General features: G+C 50.8%; 1 protein-coding gene across 15 annotated transcripts in view; it reads left to right on the top strand.

Annotated features, from left to right (window-relative positions):
• MYO18A (myosin XVIIIA) overlaps positions 1 to 14,482 on the top strand; it is a 143,397-nt gene that overhangs the window by 67,305 nt on the left and 61,610 nt on the right. For 14 of the 15 annotated variants that reach the window (XM_079955346.1, XM_079955345.1, XM_079955347.1 and 11 more), the window contains 5 exons: positions 1,185 to 1,358; positions 3,709 to 3,799; positions 5,856 to 6,048; positions 7,564 to 7,650; positions 13,451 to 13,592. In XM_079955346.1, the coding sequence (XP_079811472.1) occupies positions 1,185 to 1,358; positions 3,709 to 3,799; positions 5,856 to 6,048; positions 7,564 to 7,650; positions 13,451 to 13,592 (687 nt within the window). The remainder of the gene's footprint in view (positions 1 to 1,184; positions 1,359 to 3,708; positions 3,800 to 5,855; positions 6,049 to 7,563; positions 7,651 to 13,450; positions 13,593 to 14,482) is intronic. The other variant, XM_079955353.1, reaches the window with a different exon arrangement.

Below are 14,482 nucleotides of genomic sequence, written 5' to 3'. Positions count from 1 at the left end.
GTGTGGCTATCATTGACCCCCCCCCGAAAAAACTTGTATTGTCTTCTGTCCCTTCTGCTTTGCATCGAAATGTGCTGGACCAGGCCTGTCCTGCACAGCCTCACCTTCTAACTTCTGAGCAGCACCTGGTCCTTCATGACTCCCTGCGCAAAGGAGAAATAATCCCTTTCCCCCTGGATATCTATGGGTGGGCATCCCCCACCCCAACTGAAACCTTTGAAGATGTGCCCCTTCTTCTGTGGCCCCAGGAAGCCCCACTATTAAGAGTGGGATGGCTCCACTAACTGTTAGGAATACAGGAAGCTGCCTTACACTGAGTCCATCTAGCTCAGGATCGTCTGCACTGACTGGCAGCAATGGCTCTCCAGGGTTTCAGGCAGAGTGTCCCTCCTAACCTTGCCAGGATATGCCACTGAGGGTTGAACCGGGAAGCTTCTGCTGGCAAGGCAGATCCTCTACCACCCTCTGCCACAGCTATGTTTCTTGATGGACAGGTGGACAGCTGGGTGGCTGTCACCAGCAGGTGATGTTTCTGGTTGTTCCCCCACCTCCCACCCCCCAGTTCTTGCAAGGCGGAGAGAGGGCTGCCTTTCTGCTATTCTCCCCACAGCCCCTTCTTCCCTGGCTGCCTACAGCCCGTCCTGCAATGGCTCATTGCCATGCTTAGCCTGGCAAGAAGCATTAAGCTGTTGACCTCCAATCTCCCCTCATCAGGCTCCTAAATACATTTTCATTATGTCTCTCTCTCCTTGCCCCCTCACATTTCTTTCGCCCCCTCCCTTCCCCAGCAACGTCTTGCTTTTTAATTCTGTACAATGTGAACGATGACAAGGCCAAGCAGTGGGTCATGCCATGCCGAACCCTGATAAAGCGTGATCCCTCACCTAATGAATTTTATTCCTTTTCCACTGTTCATGTGTGGAGAATCAGATGCTTGTGTTGCCCCTGGCAGGCCCCTCCTCTCCCCTCCACTCCTGGGCTCCTCCTTCCACGTTGCGAGTGGGGCCTGGAGCGCTCTGTTGACAAGGGGAAGGATGAGTGCTGACTTGCGTATGGTGCTGAGCCCTTGGGTCCTTTCCAGAAATGTCTCCTCTTCCCCACCCGCACCGGGCCAGCACAAGGGAGCTTCTTCGCTTCTCTTGACTCAGACCTGATGCGCTCTCTCTCTCTCTCTCTCTCTTCAGCTGGGAGGAAGCAGTTTGCTCGCCACGAGTGGGCCCAGAAAGCAGCCTACCTGCTGGGCTGCACACTGGAAGAGCTGTCCTCATCCATCTTCAAGCATCAGCCCAAAGGGACCCTGCAAAGATCCACCTCCTTCCGCCAGGGGCCAGAGGAAGCTGCCTTGGCAGATGGCTCAGGTAAGTTGAACCTGCAAGGGTCAGAAGCCTCAGAAGTAGAGCGAGGCGGGGCCATTGGTCCTTCCTGTCCCTTATATATGTGCACACGCACACACAAATGTTAGTCACATCCATTAATTTCAATGGGTCTGTTGCTCTTGGCATCCATCTGTCTTGATAGACAATGGAAGTGTGTGCCTTCAGGGGTGAAATCAAACCGCTGGAGAATCACAGCGCCTGCTGTGGCTGCAGAGACCGGGGACTCGTAACTGCGGCCTCCTGCATTGTTTGCAGCCCCCAAGTGACCTCCCCAGGGCTGTATGGAGGTTCTGGGCTGCCCAGACAACAAGACCCCTCCTCAGTGTCACTGGTGTGGTCCAAAGGAAAGCAGAGCAAGACATTTCCATCAACTCCAGGAGTTGCTGGAAGGAGGCGTACAAGTCGCCACCCAACTGTATTAGGGACTTCACTCTGGATCCGTGCAGGGTTTACTCCTTAGCCTTTTCTTCTCTCAAGGATGTCCTGCAAGGCAGTGGAGGTTTAGGATCAGAGTTTTCCTTCTCCTAGATGGGCTACCTTTCCCGGTGGATGAGCCCCATCTGCCTCCCCTCCCCCATTTTCAATTATAGCATGTGCAGAAATCACCTGCTTGACCGTTGGACCCACTGTTGATCTTACCCACTCATTCCACTGGATTCAATGGGTCTGCTCTAATCAACATTGGATACAACACACACTCTCTTGTTTTAATAAATTTTCATCTATGCAACCCACACTTTCTTCTTTTAATAAATTTCCTTCTATGTAACAGTGGCACAGAAAAGTACATCCCAAAAATGATTAAAGAGAGGCATTTTAAAAGGGTTTTTGTTGATTGGGGTAGGCACACATCAAAGGATTTTTAAATGTGCTTTTAATAAACAGAGGTCAGGTCCAAATGACAATCATAATTAGAATCTATCCATTATTATGTCACAATGGTAGCAGAGGATTGAGGAATAAATTTCTGGATATATTGCTTTTAAACTCCAAAGATCACTTTCTCCAAATGTCACTACATTTGGGATTGGATAGCATGTTTAAATGAATAGATACTTAAAAACTAAAAATAGGAAATCCCAACCCACATCTAATTGCATGGAATCAACTCTGTGTCTAGAAATCCCAACAAAAAGTATTCTGGGCTTTTTAAAAAAATGCATGTACCCCCATTTTCACTCATCACACAAGGTATTGTTTTTGGGGGATGAATTAAAAACAAAAGAACATGAGCAGAGCCTGGCTGCTGGATGAGGCCAGTGGCCCCTCTAGTCCAGCCTCCTGTTCTCAGAGTGGTTGGCCAGGTGCCCCAGTGGGAAATCTGTAAAAGCAGGGCTGGAGCGCAAGAGCCACACTCTCCCCTCCTGCAACTGGCATTCAGAGGCGTATTGCTGCACAGAGTGGAGAGAGAACATAGCCGTCAGGGCTGGCCTTATTGGCAAGCCTTATTCTCCTCCATGAATTTGTCTCATCCTCTTTTAAAGCCATTTTAGTAATACTAATACCAATACTAATACTAATACTAATACTAATACTAATACTAATACTAATAATAATAATAATAATAATAATTTTTTATTTATACCCCGCCCCCCCCCAGCCAAGGCCAGGCTCAGAGCGGCTTACAAGCAATAATAAAAACAAGATGAATGATTACAACTTAAAAACAAAAATAAAATACAACATTAAAATAATGGAACATTAAAATATTGCCTCATCGCAGGAGGAGAAGGAAAAGAAAAAAGAAAGAGAGGGAGGGAGGGAGGGAATCAAATTGGCTCCAAGCCAAAGGCCAGGCGGAACAACTCTGTCTTACAGGCCCTGCGGAAAGAAATCAGATCCTGCAGGGCCCTGGTCTCATGAGGCAGAGCGTTCCACCAGGCCGGAGCCAGAGTTGAAAAGGCCCTGGCTCTGGTTGAAGCCAATCTAACTTCCTTAGGGCCCAGGACCACTAGGGTGTTGCTATTTATGGACCTTGAGGCTCTCCGTGGGGCATACCACATTTATCATATGGGCCATTGCTGTCTCATTTGGCAAGGAGTTCCGTAGTTCAAAAGAAGGCCTTTCTTTTAGCTGCCCTGAATCTTCCAGCATTCAGCTTCATTGAACGAGTTCTGTATTTTTAAAAAAATTAATAAACAATTATTCAAAAGTTACAATAACAGCTTAGTCTACTGCCATAATATCATAAAATGATCACTCCCTGAGTGCTAGTGTTGTGAGAGAGAAAAAGAAAGAAAGAAAAGCTTTTTTCTATCCACTTTCTCTGTATCATGCATCATTTTATCCTTTCCTCCTCACTGGTGGTCTCTCTTGTCTCTTGCTCCCCCAGGCCCAAAGACAACTGCTCTGGAGTGCTTGGAGGCGCTCGCCTCAGGCCTGTACTCTGAACTCTTCACGCTGCTCATCTCACTCCTCAACAGGTATGGAAGTGCCAGCGGTGGGTCTTTCTAGAGATGGGGGGGGGGGCAGAGGATTCAGCTTGCTTTCAGAGGCGGACCCAGCAAACCTGCACCTTCCAAATCTATGCGTGGATCAGAATGCAGCCATATTTTGAAACATAGCCATTCTCCAGGCTTTGCAGGCTCTGTCCCTAGTAACATCTCCAGATGGAGCTGGGAAAGATCCTTGCCTAAAACCTTGGAGAGCTGCTGCCAGTCAGTGTAGACAATACTGAGTTAGATGGACTCATGGTCTGACTCGGTTTCAGGCAGCTTCCTGCAGAGAAACCAGAGGATACAGTGGAAAGCAGCTTCCTGTGTTCCTTTGTGTACAAAAATGCACATGCTAGCTTGGGGCCAGTTGTCAGGGCTTGAGCCAGGCATAGGTCAGCAACAAAAGCAATAAATCACTCGAGGCCAGAGCAGTTAAATGTTTATTCAAGAAAAGAAGCCACAGCTCAGGCCTAGTGGTCCCTCTAGGAGGTCTTGTCCTGATGAAACAGTTGCAAGGACTGAAGGCCTTCCCAGTGCCCACTAGTACCTGCTTTAAACATTTTCGTTTTCACAATGCCTGTCCAGACTATGTTGCCATGTCATCTGGTTTTTAGCTTATAGTTGGTTTATTTATTTTTTAACAGTTTTAAATAGTTGTTTTAAACTATTTTTAACAGACAGTTTTATTGTTTTTGTAAATGGTTTTGAGATACTTTTTTTCCTTTACCGTCAAGCGGCATATAAATGTTGTGAAATAAAAAAAGTAAAAAATGCATATGTAAGTGAAATGACCATGCAAAAACACATTACATGAGGGGACATGGCTTTGCAAAAGCGTGAACGTTAAGGGAAGCTGCATACAGAAATGTGTGTGTTAGGAGAAACCCGCACTAAAATGCTTGATGACTTTTCATGGGGTCCTTAAATAAATTGCAAACCAATGTGGAGAACAGAACATTAGGCTGTAAAAAAAAGGATAAACCAAAATGTCCAGATTCACCCATCCCTGGCCTCACCCAAGTTAAAAAGCCCTCCTCCTCCTCCTCCTCCTCCTCCTCCTCCTCCTCCTCCTCCTCTTTCTTTCCCCCTCCTGTTGGCTAATCCTTAGCAAGCTCCATCAATGCGCCTGACCTTTTCAGACCTCAAGTGCATTAGCTGAGCTAACGAGGAGAGGAAAAGCTTTCCCCCCGATCTAACAGAACTTCTCCATCCCTGCTTTGCAAGGCTGCTTCTGCAGAGCCGAGGGCAGCAGGGCTCCCTGTTCCTTGGGCTGGCCCAGGTAGCCAGCATTACGTGGCCACCAAGTTGAATCCTGAAATTGTAGAGTTGGAAGAGACTCAAAGGGTCATCCATCCATCCCTTTCATAAACGATAGTTGGAAGGCATACAGAAAGTTAAAATACTAAAACAGGTTAAAATGCACATTACCTTTCTGAGCACCTAGACAGGCTTGGCAAAACAGGAATGTTCTTAGCAGGCACTGCAAAGAGCACAGCGAAGGCACTTACTTGATATTGATAGGTAGGTGCTGCAATTGGGTTCTTAAAAATGCAGAACAGGTATTGTCTGGCACCTGTAGCAGTGATAGTTTCGCTGATCAAAGCAGTTGAGCAGGCACATGCAGGGTAAACTGGTCCCCAGTTATGGGTTTTATATACTAATAGCAGCACTTTGAACTTTTGGCACGGTAGCAGATCAGCAACCAGGGCAGATCTCTAAGCAACCCCAGAAATCACGGAATTGGGGTGGCTTCCTTTTTTCGCCAAGGCAGCAGAGGTCACAGCTGCATATGGAGAAGCAAAGACTGAACTAGGAGTCTCTGGAAAGGAGCACTTTTTTCTCTGGGGCTAATCTGTTAAGAGCCCTTCTGGATCAGGCCAGTGCTTTAAATGTATGGCACATTTACAGCCATACTGCTGGCCAGTCCAGGGCTGTGGAGACCAGTGCTAACTCCTGCATTTTTAATACTTGGGGGCTTAAAGCCCTCTCCACCCTGCAGGAAAAAGAATCCTCTAACCCCACTTTTCCTCCTTTATCTGCTGAGGGCCCTCAAGTCCAGCCAGCGGTCCTTGTGTTCCATGATGATTGTGGACACCCCCGGCTTCCAGAACCCCGAGATGGCTGGCCAGAGCCGCGGGGCCACGTTTGAAGAGCTGTGCCACAACTATGCCCAGGAGCGGCTGCAGACCCTCTTCCACGAGCGCACTTTCGTGCAGGAGCTGGAGAGATACAAGGAGGTATCGTCTGGTTTGGGGGAAAGGGGCTCGTAGCTCCCAGCCCAGTCCCTAACGCTCAAGCAGCAGGCAGTGCCTGAGTCGGTTCCCAGGTGGAAAGGGTGGGGTGCCCAGGTACTGTGCCAAGATACCCCCCGTCTATCATCTGCCTTAATCCCTTTTCTGCACCACTTTCTAATTGAGACGCTAATTCAGCTGCTGATTGAAACCAAGGAGGGAGGAGACTCATTTTAGACCCCCCTCTTATTAACCCTAATCAGTAGCATCTGACCTGCCACCTCCTAGGAGCAGGGGTTTTCATGAGTTGCCTCCCTCTCTCCCTCTTGCCCCCTTGAGGTCGGATGGCCATCTGTCAGAAATTCTTTAGCTGTGACTGCTACATTGCAGGGGGTTGGATAAGATGATTTCTTGGAGTGGGGGAGTTCCCACCCAACTCTAGAATTTTATGATACTGTGACTCCTCTCCCGTCCCCTCAACCAAGTGTGGGAAGCCTGTGGCACTCCAGGTGGAGCTGAACTACAACTCCCATCAGCTCCAGCAAGGGATGATGGGAGCTGTGGTTCAGCAGCCTCTGGAGGGCCAAAGTTTCCCCACACGTTTCCTTAAACCTTTGGCCTGCATTAACGCAGTAGAATGCTTACTGCACCTGGCTGCAAAACCTCAACCCTTCACCCTTCTCTTCTGTGGTGACGTTGCCACTATCATGCCTGGGGTGCAATACGCAGCCGTTCTCCCAAATTTGTGCACTGCAAGAGAACAAGCTAGCACAGCACAAGGAGTGGCCAAAATCAGAAATGCCACCCTGCAGGGGAGACTAGCCAGTTGCATTTCTGAGACCCAGGAATCCAGGAAATATTGCAGTCTGAACGTGACCTTTTTTTTTTACAGAGGCAAAACTAAACTGTTTTGGGGTTTGTTTGTTTTTGTTATTCTGAGCCCCTGAGCTGTCCTTTCAGACACCTGGATTAAATCCGGAGTTTGTTTGAGTGGGATGGCTTGGGGTTGGTGATGGTGGTGAGATCAGGGTTGATGTCTCTCAAAGTTTCTCTTGGCTGTCCTTCAGAACCAGGAACTTCCTTTTAATTTAATTGTTTAAAAACATTAATGCAGGATTCCAGGTGCTGTTGCTGCTGGACAAGCCCTGCATTGCGCACAGGGTCGGTGGCAGGGGGGCGGTGGCGATATTGACAACCCCCTCCTCCAACACACAAGGAGATTTCTTCTCCCTTGCAGTGCATGGATTGCCAGTCTGGCACAAGCTCTTTAGGCAACAGGATTTGGTGGGGGTGGGAGAAGGGGTGGTGTTCACACACCACAGGGCTAGCCAGGGAACCCCCTGCTGTGTGTGTGACTTTGCCCCCATAGATTCTGTTCCAACTAATGCACTGACCACTTCTCTCCATATCAACAAACCCGTCCCCTCCTCTCTTTCTTTCTCTGTCTCTGATTGCCTTTTTAACTGTAATCTGTAGCCCCACGGGCCACTAATCACGCCTCCTCTGTCCGTCCTTCTCTAGGAAAACATAGACCTTTCCTTAGATGCCTTAGAGCCTAATACATCTGGGTCTATAGCCACAGTAGACCAAGCGTCCCACCAGGCACTGGTAAGCTGCATGTGAGGGCTCTTCACGGGGGATGGCTGCCACCCCTGCTGCTGCTGCCGCCGCCGCTGCCCGTTCCTGCTCCATCCCTCCTCCTGCCCCCTCTCCCTGCATCTGGTCCTCTGCCTGCCCTCAAACAGGGCAGCTGCTTGGCTGCAGGTGGTTCTTTTTTGTGATGCTGCTGGGCGGGGCGGATGCATGCAGGTGGTGGGGTTCAAGACAACTTCCTGCCTGCAGTCTGAGCCACAGAGGCTTTCTCTCTCTCATAACACAGCCAGCCAGGGAGTGTGTGTGCGCGCGCGAGAGAGAGAGGGCTCTCTCTCTTTTTTTGCTCAATTTTGGACTGGGATATGTCCCTTGCAAGCATGCCTCTCAGACCTGGGGTGTGTAAAAGGCAAGGCTTGGGCAGTCTGGGCACAGCTTCAGGGAAACCCGGGGCAGAAAGAAATGGAAGCATGTGAGTGTGCAGACGAGAGGATTTAGATCAATTCCACACTGTTTTAAAGCACCCTGTCGTAAGAATCCTGGAAACTGTAGTTTGCAAAGGATGCTAGGAATTGTTTCTCTGCGAGGACTAAACTACTTGGAGGCAAACGCTTCTGAACGCCGCTTGCTGGAAGCCGCAGGGGCTTGGGTCTCGCTTGCAGGTTTCCTTCAGGCTCCTGTTTGGCCAGTGTGAGAGCAGGACACTGGACTTGATGGGGCATGAGCCTGATCCACCAGGCTGCACTTACATTCTTACTACAGTTCCCAGAATTCCATGTATTTCCAATGTGTGGTGTGAACGTGGCCTTATCCTCAAGGCCGGAAGGAACTCATGCCAGTCTGACTGGCTTGACAGTGGGATGCAGGTGGTTTCTGCTGCTTGGTTTGGAGGCTTCCAATGGGTTCCCTTGCAGCCTGTGGCTAAAGAAACCAAGCCTTGCCTTGCTGGGTCAGACCAAAGCCCTGTCTAGTCCTGCCTCCTGGGCACGAAAGCAGCCAGGGCGTCCAGGAGCTGGGCATGGTGGCAACAACCCTCCAGCTTTCCTTTTACCCTGCATATTTCCTGCATGGGGACACTGCGTAGCTTTCTTGAGACCTTGACCCGTTATCTTGGCTCCCCTAACTTAAGCCTTCTGGAGCCATCGTTCTGCTATAACACCCTTCCCTGCAGCTTCTCAGCTTGCAGCATACACACATTTTCTGGGTTTCAACCACGAGTGGTGGTTGAGGTGGCTGGTCCTGCTTCTGGAGTCGGACTAGGTGGGTTTTGGTCACCTTCTGGGGTGCTTCACTCCTGGTGACCCCAGAGGTCTGCTTGCAAGGCTTTGCCCAGTGGGGACAACCGGGTCATTCCATGGACCCCTTCAGTGCCTTCCCCAGCATGGATCCAAGCCCTCGTTTTCCCCTGCTGTTAGCCAAGGGGTGCTGTGCCCAGAGCATGTTGGGGAGGGGAGGACGGGGAGGGCGAGAAAGGGGGTGGGGGGCATTTCAAACCTCCTAGCCTGACAGCTGCCACTGAGGGAACCGGCTTCCTGACTGGGAGCTACACAACCTTGGCAGAGCATTTATCCTTCCAATTAGCCAACGCTAACGAGGAGAAAGCGCTGGCTCCAGGTAGGGAGACGGCTGTCAGGGTTAGTTAGGGCTTTGCTGTGATCTAGGCAGATCTGACTGGATGAAGGGGGCTATGAACTCGCTGTGTGTGTTTGTGTGAGAGAGAGGGGGGCTGGGGAGTTGCAGCGCAGTCGTCACGCATGGGGGGATGGGTTTCACAGTGGAATGGGTGCATGGGTGTGGGAGGGGCAGAACCTACCCCATTGCTCCCCCTTCTCCACTTACCCTCTGCAGTTTCTCTCTCCAAGCGCATTTCTCAGCAGCCAAGCTCCTGTGACTGAAAGCAACTTTGGGCGTGGGGCAAAAACATTTAAGGAGAATGGCTGTGTGTGTGTGTGTGTGTAGCAAGTGGTACATGAGGGGAGGGCCTCCCTGCTTTCACTGAGAGGGTGTGGGGAAGCATCCCCCCTTATGTGATCGGAACTGTTCCAGCGTTAAGCACACCTGCCGCTGAGGCATCTGATTTGGGGTCATGGGCAGCTGCCTTATGCAAGGTCAGGCTGTCAGTCTAGCCCAGCATTGTCCGCTTTGACTGGCAGCAGCTCCCCAATGCCTTCTACTTGGATCCTTTCAATGCGTCGTCTCAGGGTTTGAACCTGGTGACTTTTGCAGCTGCTCTCCTGCGGAGCTTTGGAAGCCCCCTCTCCTGGCGTCAGGGTGTCACTGGTCTTCTTTGCCCCACACTGGCCTTTAGGATGGAAGAGAGATTTGATGGGGTTTGGGGCTCGATGGGCCCCCTTTGGCCTGACCCAGCAGGCTCCTCATGGGCTCTTGCGAATGTTGCTTTGGTGTTATTTGAAATTGGTACCCAGCTTTTCACCATGTAGATGTCAAAGCAGCTTACAACAATAAAACATAGACAATGCAATGGGACTTGCAGCTCTGCAGGGTCTCCCTCCCTCTCCAGCAACCTGAGGAGGGAGCTTTGTTAGGCGGGGAGCAGCGGAAGCGAAGGAAGCCGCTGTTGCTCTCCCGTGCGCCCATAATTTTCCTTTTCCTTTTGCATCTGAGCCAATAAAGGAGTGGGGAGGCGGCGAGGCTTGAAAGTCCCTGCTGCTGCTTGTCATCCTAATGGAGGGGCCTGTTAGCACACAGCAGTGTGGCTGATGAATTTCGTCAGTTTGTGCCGCATTAGGAGGCCGGGAGGGATGTGTCCCACCACTTCACTTATCCTCTTGCCCGTGAGTTACTTGCAAACAAAGGAGCTTTCCACGCACGCTTGCAAAAGGTGGGGCTGCTTTTGAAACCACTCCACCATGACTCTCCCAGGAGGGCTGGGGTCACGGACCCGCCTTCCTTCTCCCACTGCTCAGATCCTTATTATTATTATTTCCAAATTGATTTCCTACCATTCTTGGTCCCTAAGCACTCCTGGCAAGCTTGAGAGATAATGTTTTTTTTAAAAAAACAAATAAATCGTTAAGTTGAAAACACACAAACCCTGCTACCTGCAAATCACTGAACACTAAAATTATTGAAAACGGCAACAGTGATATTGGCAATTGAAATAGATCAGCATGAGGCGGTCTGGAAGAGGGGCAGCCTCTCCTTGCTGTGGACGGGGATGAAAGAGCCCAACATGCAGCAATAAAACTCAACAGTGGAGCTGCACACAGTCCCTCGTCAAAGGCACCTGGGTCCAGTCCAATCCCCAGTGGCATCTCCTGGTAGGGCTGAGTTGCTGCCACTCATTGTAGACAAAGCCAAGCCAGGTGGCTCCATGGCGTGGCTCAGTAGGAGGCAGCTTCCTCTGCTCCTACTTCAGTCAGCCCTTAATCTTACTTTGTTTTAGAGGAGGGACGCCAGCGTGTCTGGCAAGGCTCCTGCTTTGCATGCAGCAGATCCCAGGTTTAATCCTTGTCATCTCTAGCTGGGTCCGGGAATGTCCCCTTTCTGAAACCCTTGGAGAGCCACCATCGTTCTGCCCGGACACTGAGGTCCAGCGCCGAGTGCCTTCTGGCGGTTCCCTCGCTGTGAGAAGCCAACTTTTAGAAGACATCTGAAGGCAGCCCTGTTTAGGGAAGCTTTTAATGTTTAATAGGCTATTGCCAGATGTTATTATTATTGTAGACAGTAGTGAGCTGGATGGACCAATGGTCTGACTCAGTATACATCAGCTTCCTATGTTCCTAAGGGATTCATGAGCCTGGCTCAGGAACAGTATCCTGTTTTATAGGCCAGGAGCCGGCAAGGGAGAGAGAGCTACTGCAGATTGCCCAGAGACAAACCAGTAGGTCCTGATCTCTTCTCTGCCCACTCCTGCTTTAAGGCACTCTCTCCCGCTCTCTCCCTCCCTCTCTTTGGGGTGGAATATAAGCAGCGCAGAGCATGACAACTCTATGACTCTTCAAACCAAAAGTTCTGCTGGTTTCTCTGCCAGCACCTGGGATTTCACTAAGAACTGCCCATTCTCTCCCTCCCTCCCTCCACCCGCCAGTCTTAACTCATCAGCCACGGAGGCGAGAGATCTCTCCGCCTCTCCCCTTTCAATTAAAAACCAAAGCATCTTGGGATGCCGAGGTCCATGCCTGGCTCAGAAATTTCCACGCTTGTGCCTTGCAATTCCCAGGAGGGCCGTCCTGAATTGCCACTGCCAGCTCCTGTTCGAAGATTCTCCCCACTCACCCCTTCTTAAAAATGAAATCAGAATGCATGGATTTTCTTAATTTGGATGCGATGCATTGCCATCTAGATTCTGCTTTAGGAACTGAAATAGACAGATAAGAGAAAGTCCTTCGTGCAGCACGTAGTCAGGCTATGCTGCTTGCTGCTACGGGGGCAGTGATGGCCACCGACTTGGATGGCTTTGAAAGAGGACTCCACAAATTCTTGGAGGGGAAAGGTATCAATGGCTACTAGCCATGGTGGCTATGCTCTGCCTCCATGAATGGAGACAGCAATGCTTCTGAATACCAATTGTTGGAAACTACAGGAGCGAAGAGTGCTGTTGCACCCGGGTCCTGCTCTCAGGCTTCCCTTTGAGGCCTGAGAGAACAAGGTGCTGGACCAGGTGGTCCCCGTTTAGCCTGATCCAGCAGGCTCTTCTTATGAACATAGGAAGTAAAGGGACCCCTGACCATTAGGTCCAGTCGTGGCTGACTCTGGGGTTGCGGCGCTCATCTTGCTTTATTGGCTGAGGGAGCCGGCGTACAACTTCCGGGTCATGTGGCCAGCAATGACTAAGCCGCTTCTGGCGAACCAGAGCAGCGCACGGAAACGCCGTTGACCTTCCCGCCGGAGCGGTACCTATTTATCTACTTGCACTTTGATGTGCTTTTGAACTGCTAGGTGGGCAGGAGCAGGGATCGAGCAACGGGAGCTCACCCTGTCACGGGGATTTGAACTGCCGACCTTCTGATCGGCAAGCCCTAGGCTCTGTGGTTTGACCCACAGCGCCACCCGCGTACCGAACATAGGATGTTACCTTATGCTCAATCAGACCACCAGTCCTTCTAGCTCAGTAGCATCTGCTATGTCTCTCCAGGGTTTCAGGAAGGGGGACATTTCCACCCATCACGGGTCGAACCTGGGATCCTGCATGCCAAGCAGGGTCCCCCTCTCACTAAGCGATGGCCCTTCCCCTTTTCTCCTGAGTTTGGCAACTTCAGGTACCAAGGGTGGCAGCTGCTGCAGCACTGAAGCCTCTGTTTGTGTGTGTGTGTGTGTGTGTGTGTGTGTGTGTGTGTGTGTGTGTTGAGAGCAGCTGCTCCTCCAATTGCTCCCTGCTGAGTTGCGGGGAGTAATTTTGCTGCTTAAGCCTCCAGATTGAATTTCTACCGAGTAAACGTCTTGTGCGGGAACATTTTACTAGACAATGTGTGTTTCTCCTGTCTCTGGTATTAAGTATTGATTCTTCCTGGGCAAAGTATTTGTTTTTAAAGCTGGAGCCGAGCACAAGGCTGCCCCCGCCTGCCCCCGGCTTTCACCACTTCATTGCTCCTAGGGCTGGGCTTTCCCAGGCAGGCTTGTGGCAATGTGTGCAGCTTACGCAAGGGGAGGAGGATACCCAGGGTGTGTGTGTGTGTGCACGCATGGCTAGCAGTACACAGTGCTGCCCCCAGGAACGGGGCAGCCCCTCTCGGGCAAGATGCTCCCCCCCCCGCCCCCTTGCCTCCCTCCCTGTCCTACCACACCCAGCTTTCTTGGTGGAGGCTACAGACCCTAATAACACAGCCGGGGGGTCTTGGGCGGCTCCTACCTGCAGGTCCGCTCCCTGGCTCGGACCGACGAGGCCCGCGGCCTGCTGTGGTTGCTGGAGGAGGAGTCGCTGCAGCCCGGAGGCAACGAGGAGACTTTGCTGGAGCGGCTGTTCACCTACTACGGCCCACAGGACGGAGACAAGAAAGGTAAGGCGCAAGGAGGGCTGGCCTTACCTGTGATTCCTGCATCGCTGGGGGTTGGACTAGATGACCCTTGAAGTCCCTTCCAATTCTACAGTGTTATGATTCTATGAAAAATAATTTAAAACAAGGGCTGTAAAGGGGTGAAATTCTGCCGACTGTCTCAGGAAATGCCTTCTTCCATATGAGCACCGCCCCCCCCCTTCAGGACAGGTAAAACAAAGTCCTTCTTTTTCATGCATTGCCTAGTTGAACTATGGAACGTGCTCCTACCAGGAGGCATCAGTGGCCACCAACCTAGATGGCTTCAGAAGAGGATGGGACAAGTTCATGGAGGAGGAGAAGGCTCTCAGTGGCTGCTAGCCAGGATAGCTCTGCTCTGCCTCCACAGTTAGAGGCAGTGATGCTTCTGAATCCCAGTTGCTGGAAACCACAGGAGGGGAGAGGGCTCTTGTGCTCAGGTCCTGCTTGTGGGTTTCTCATGGTGACAACTGATTGGCCCCTGTGAGAAGAGGGGGCTGGACTAGATGGGCCCTTGGCCTGGCCCAGCAGGCTCTTCTTAGGTACTGAAAGTGCTTCTCATGGCCATTTGCCTGTTTTATTTTGGAGCCCCTCCAGATGCCCCTTTTATCATGCATTCATGGTTATTTGTGCTCCTGGTGGCATCAAAGCAGTACTATGCCATCCCGTTTATAATTCTCTTTGCTGTTGTGAATCATAGAATTGTAGAGTTGGAAAGCTTTGGGATGGACATAATGCTTTGTTTCAGCCCTGTAACTTCCTGCTGAAATACTGCAACTTTGAATTCACAAATGTGCTGGTTTAAAGCACCTCCGGGTGCAAGTAGATAAATAGGGACCGCTTACCAGCGGGAAGGTAAACGGCGTTTCCGTGTG

Source organism: Podarcis cretensis, assembly GCF_951804945.1.
Source record: "Podarcis cretensis genome assembly, chromosome: 15".
In the NCBI taxonomy this organism is placed as follows: Eukaryota; Metazoa; Chordata; class Lepidosauria; order Squamata; family Lacertidae; genus Podarcis; species Podarcis cretensis.
Note: the sequence above shows the minus strand (reverse complement) of the source record. Positions and strands in the feature narration are given on the sequence as shown.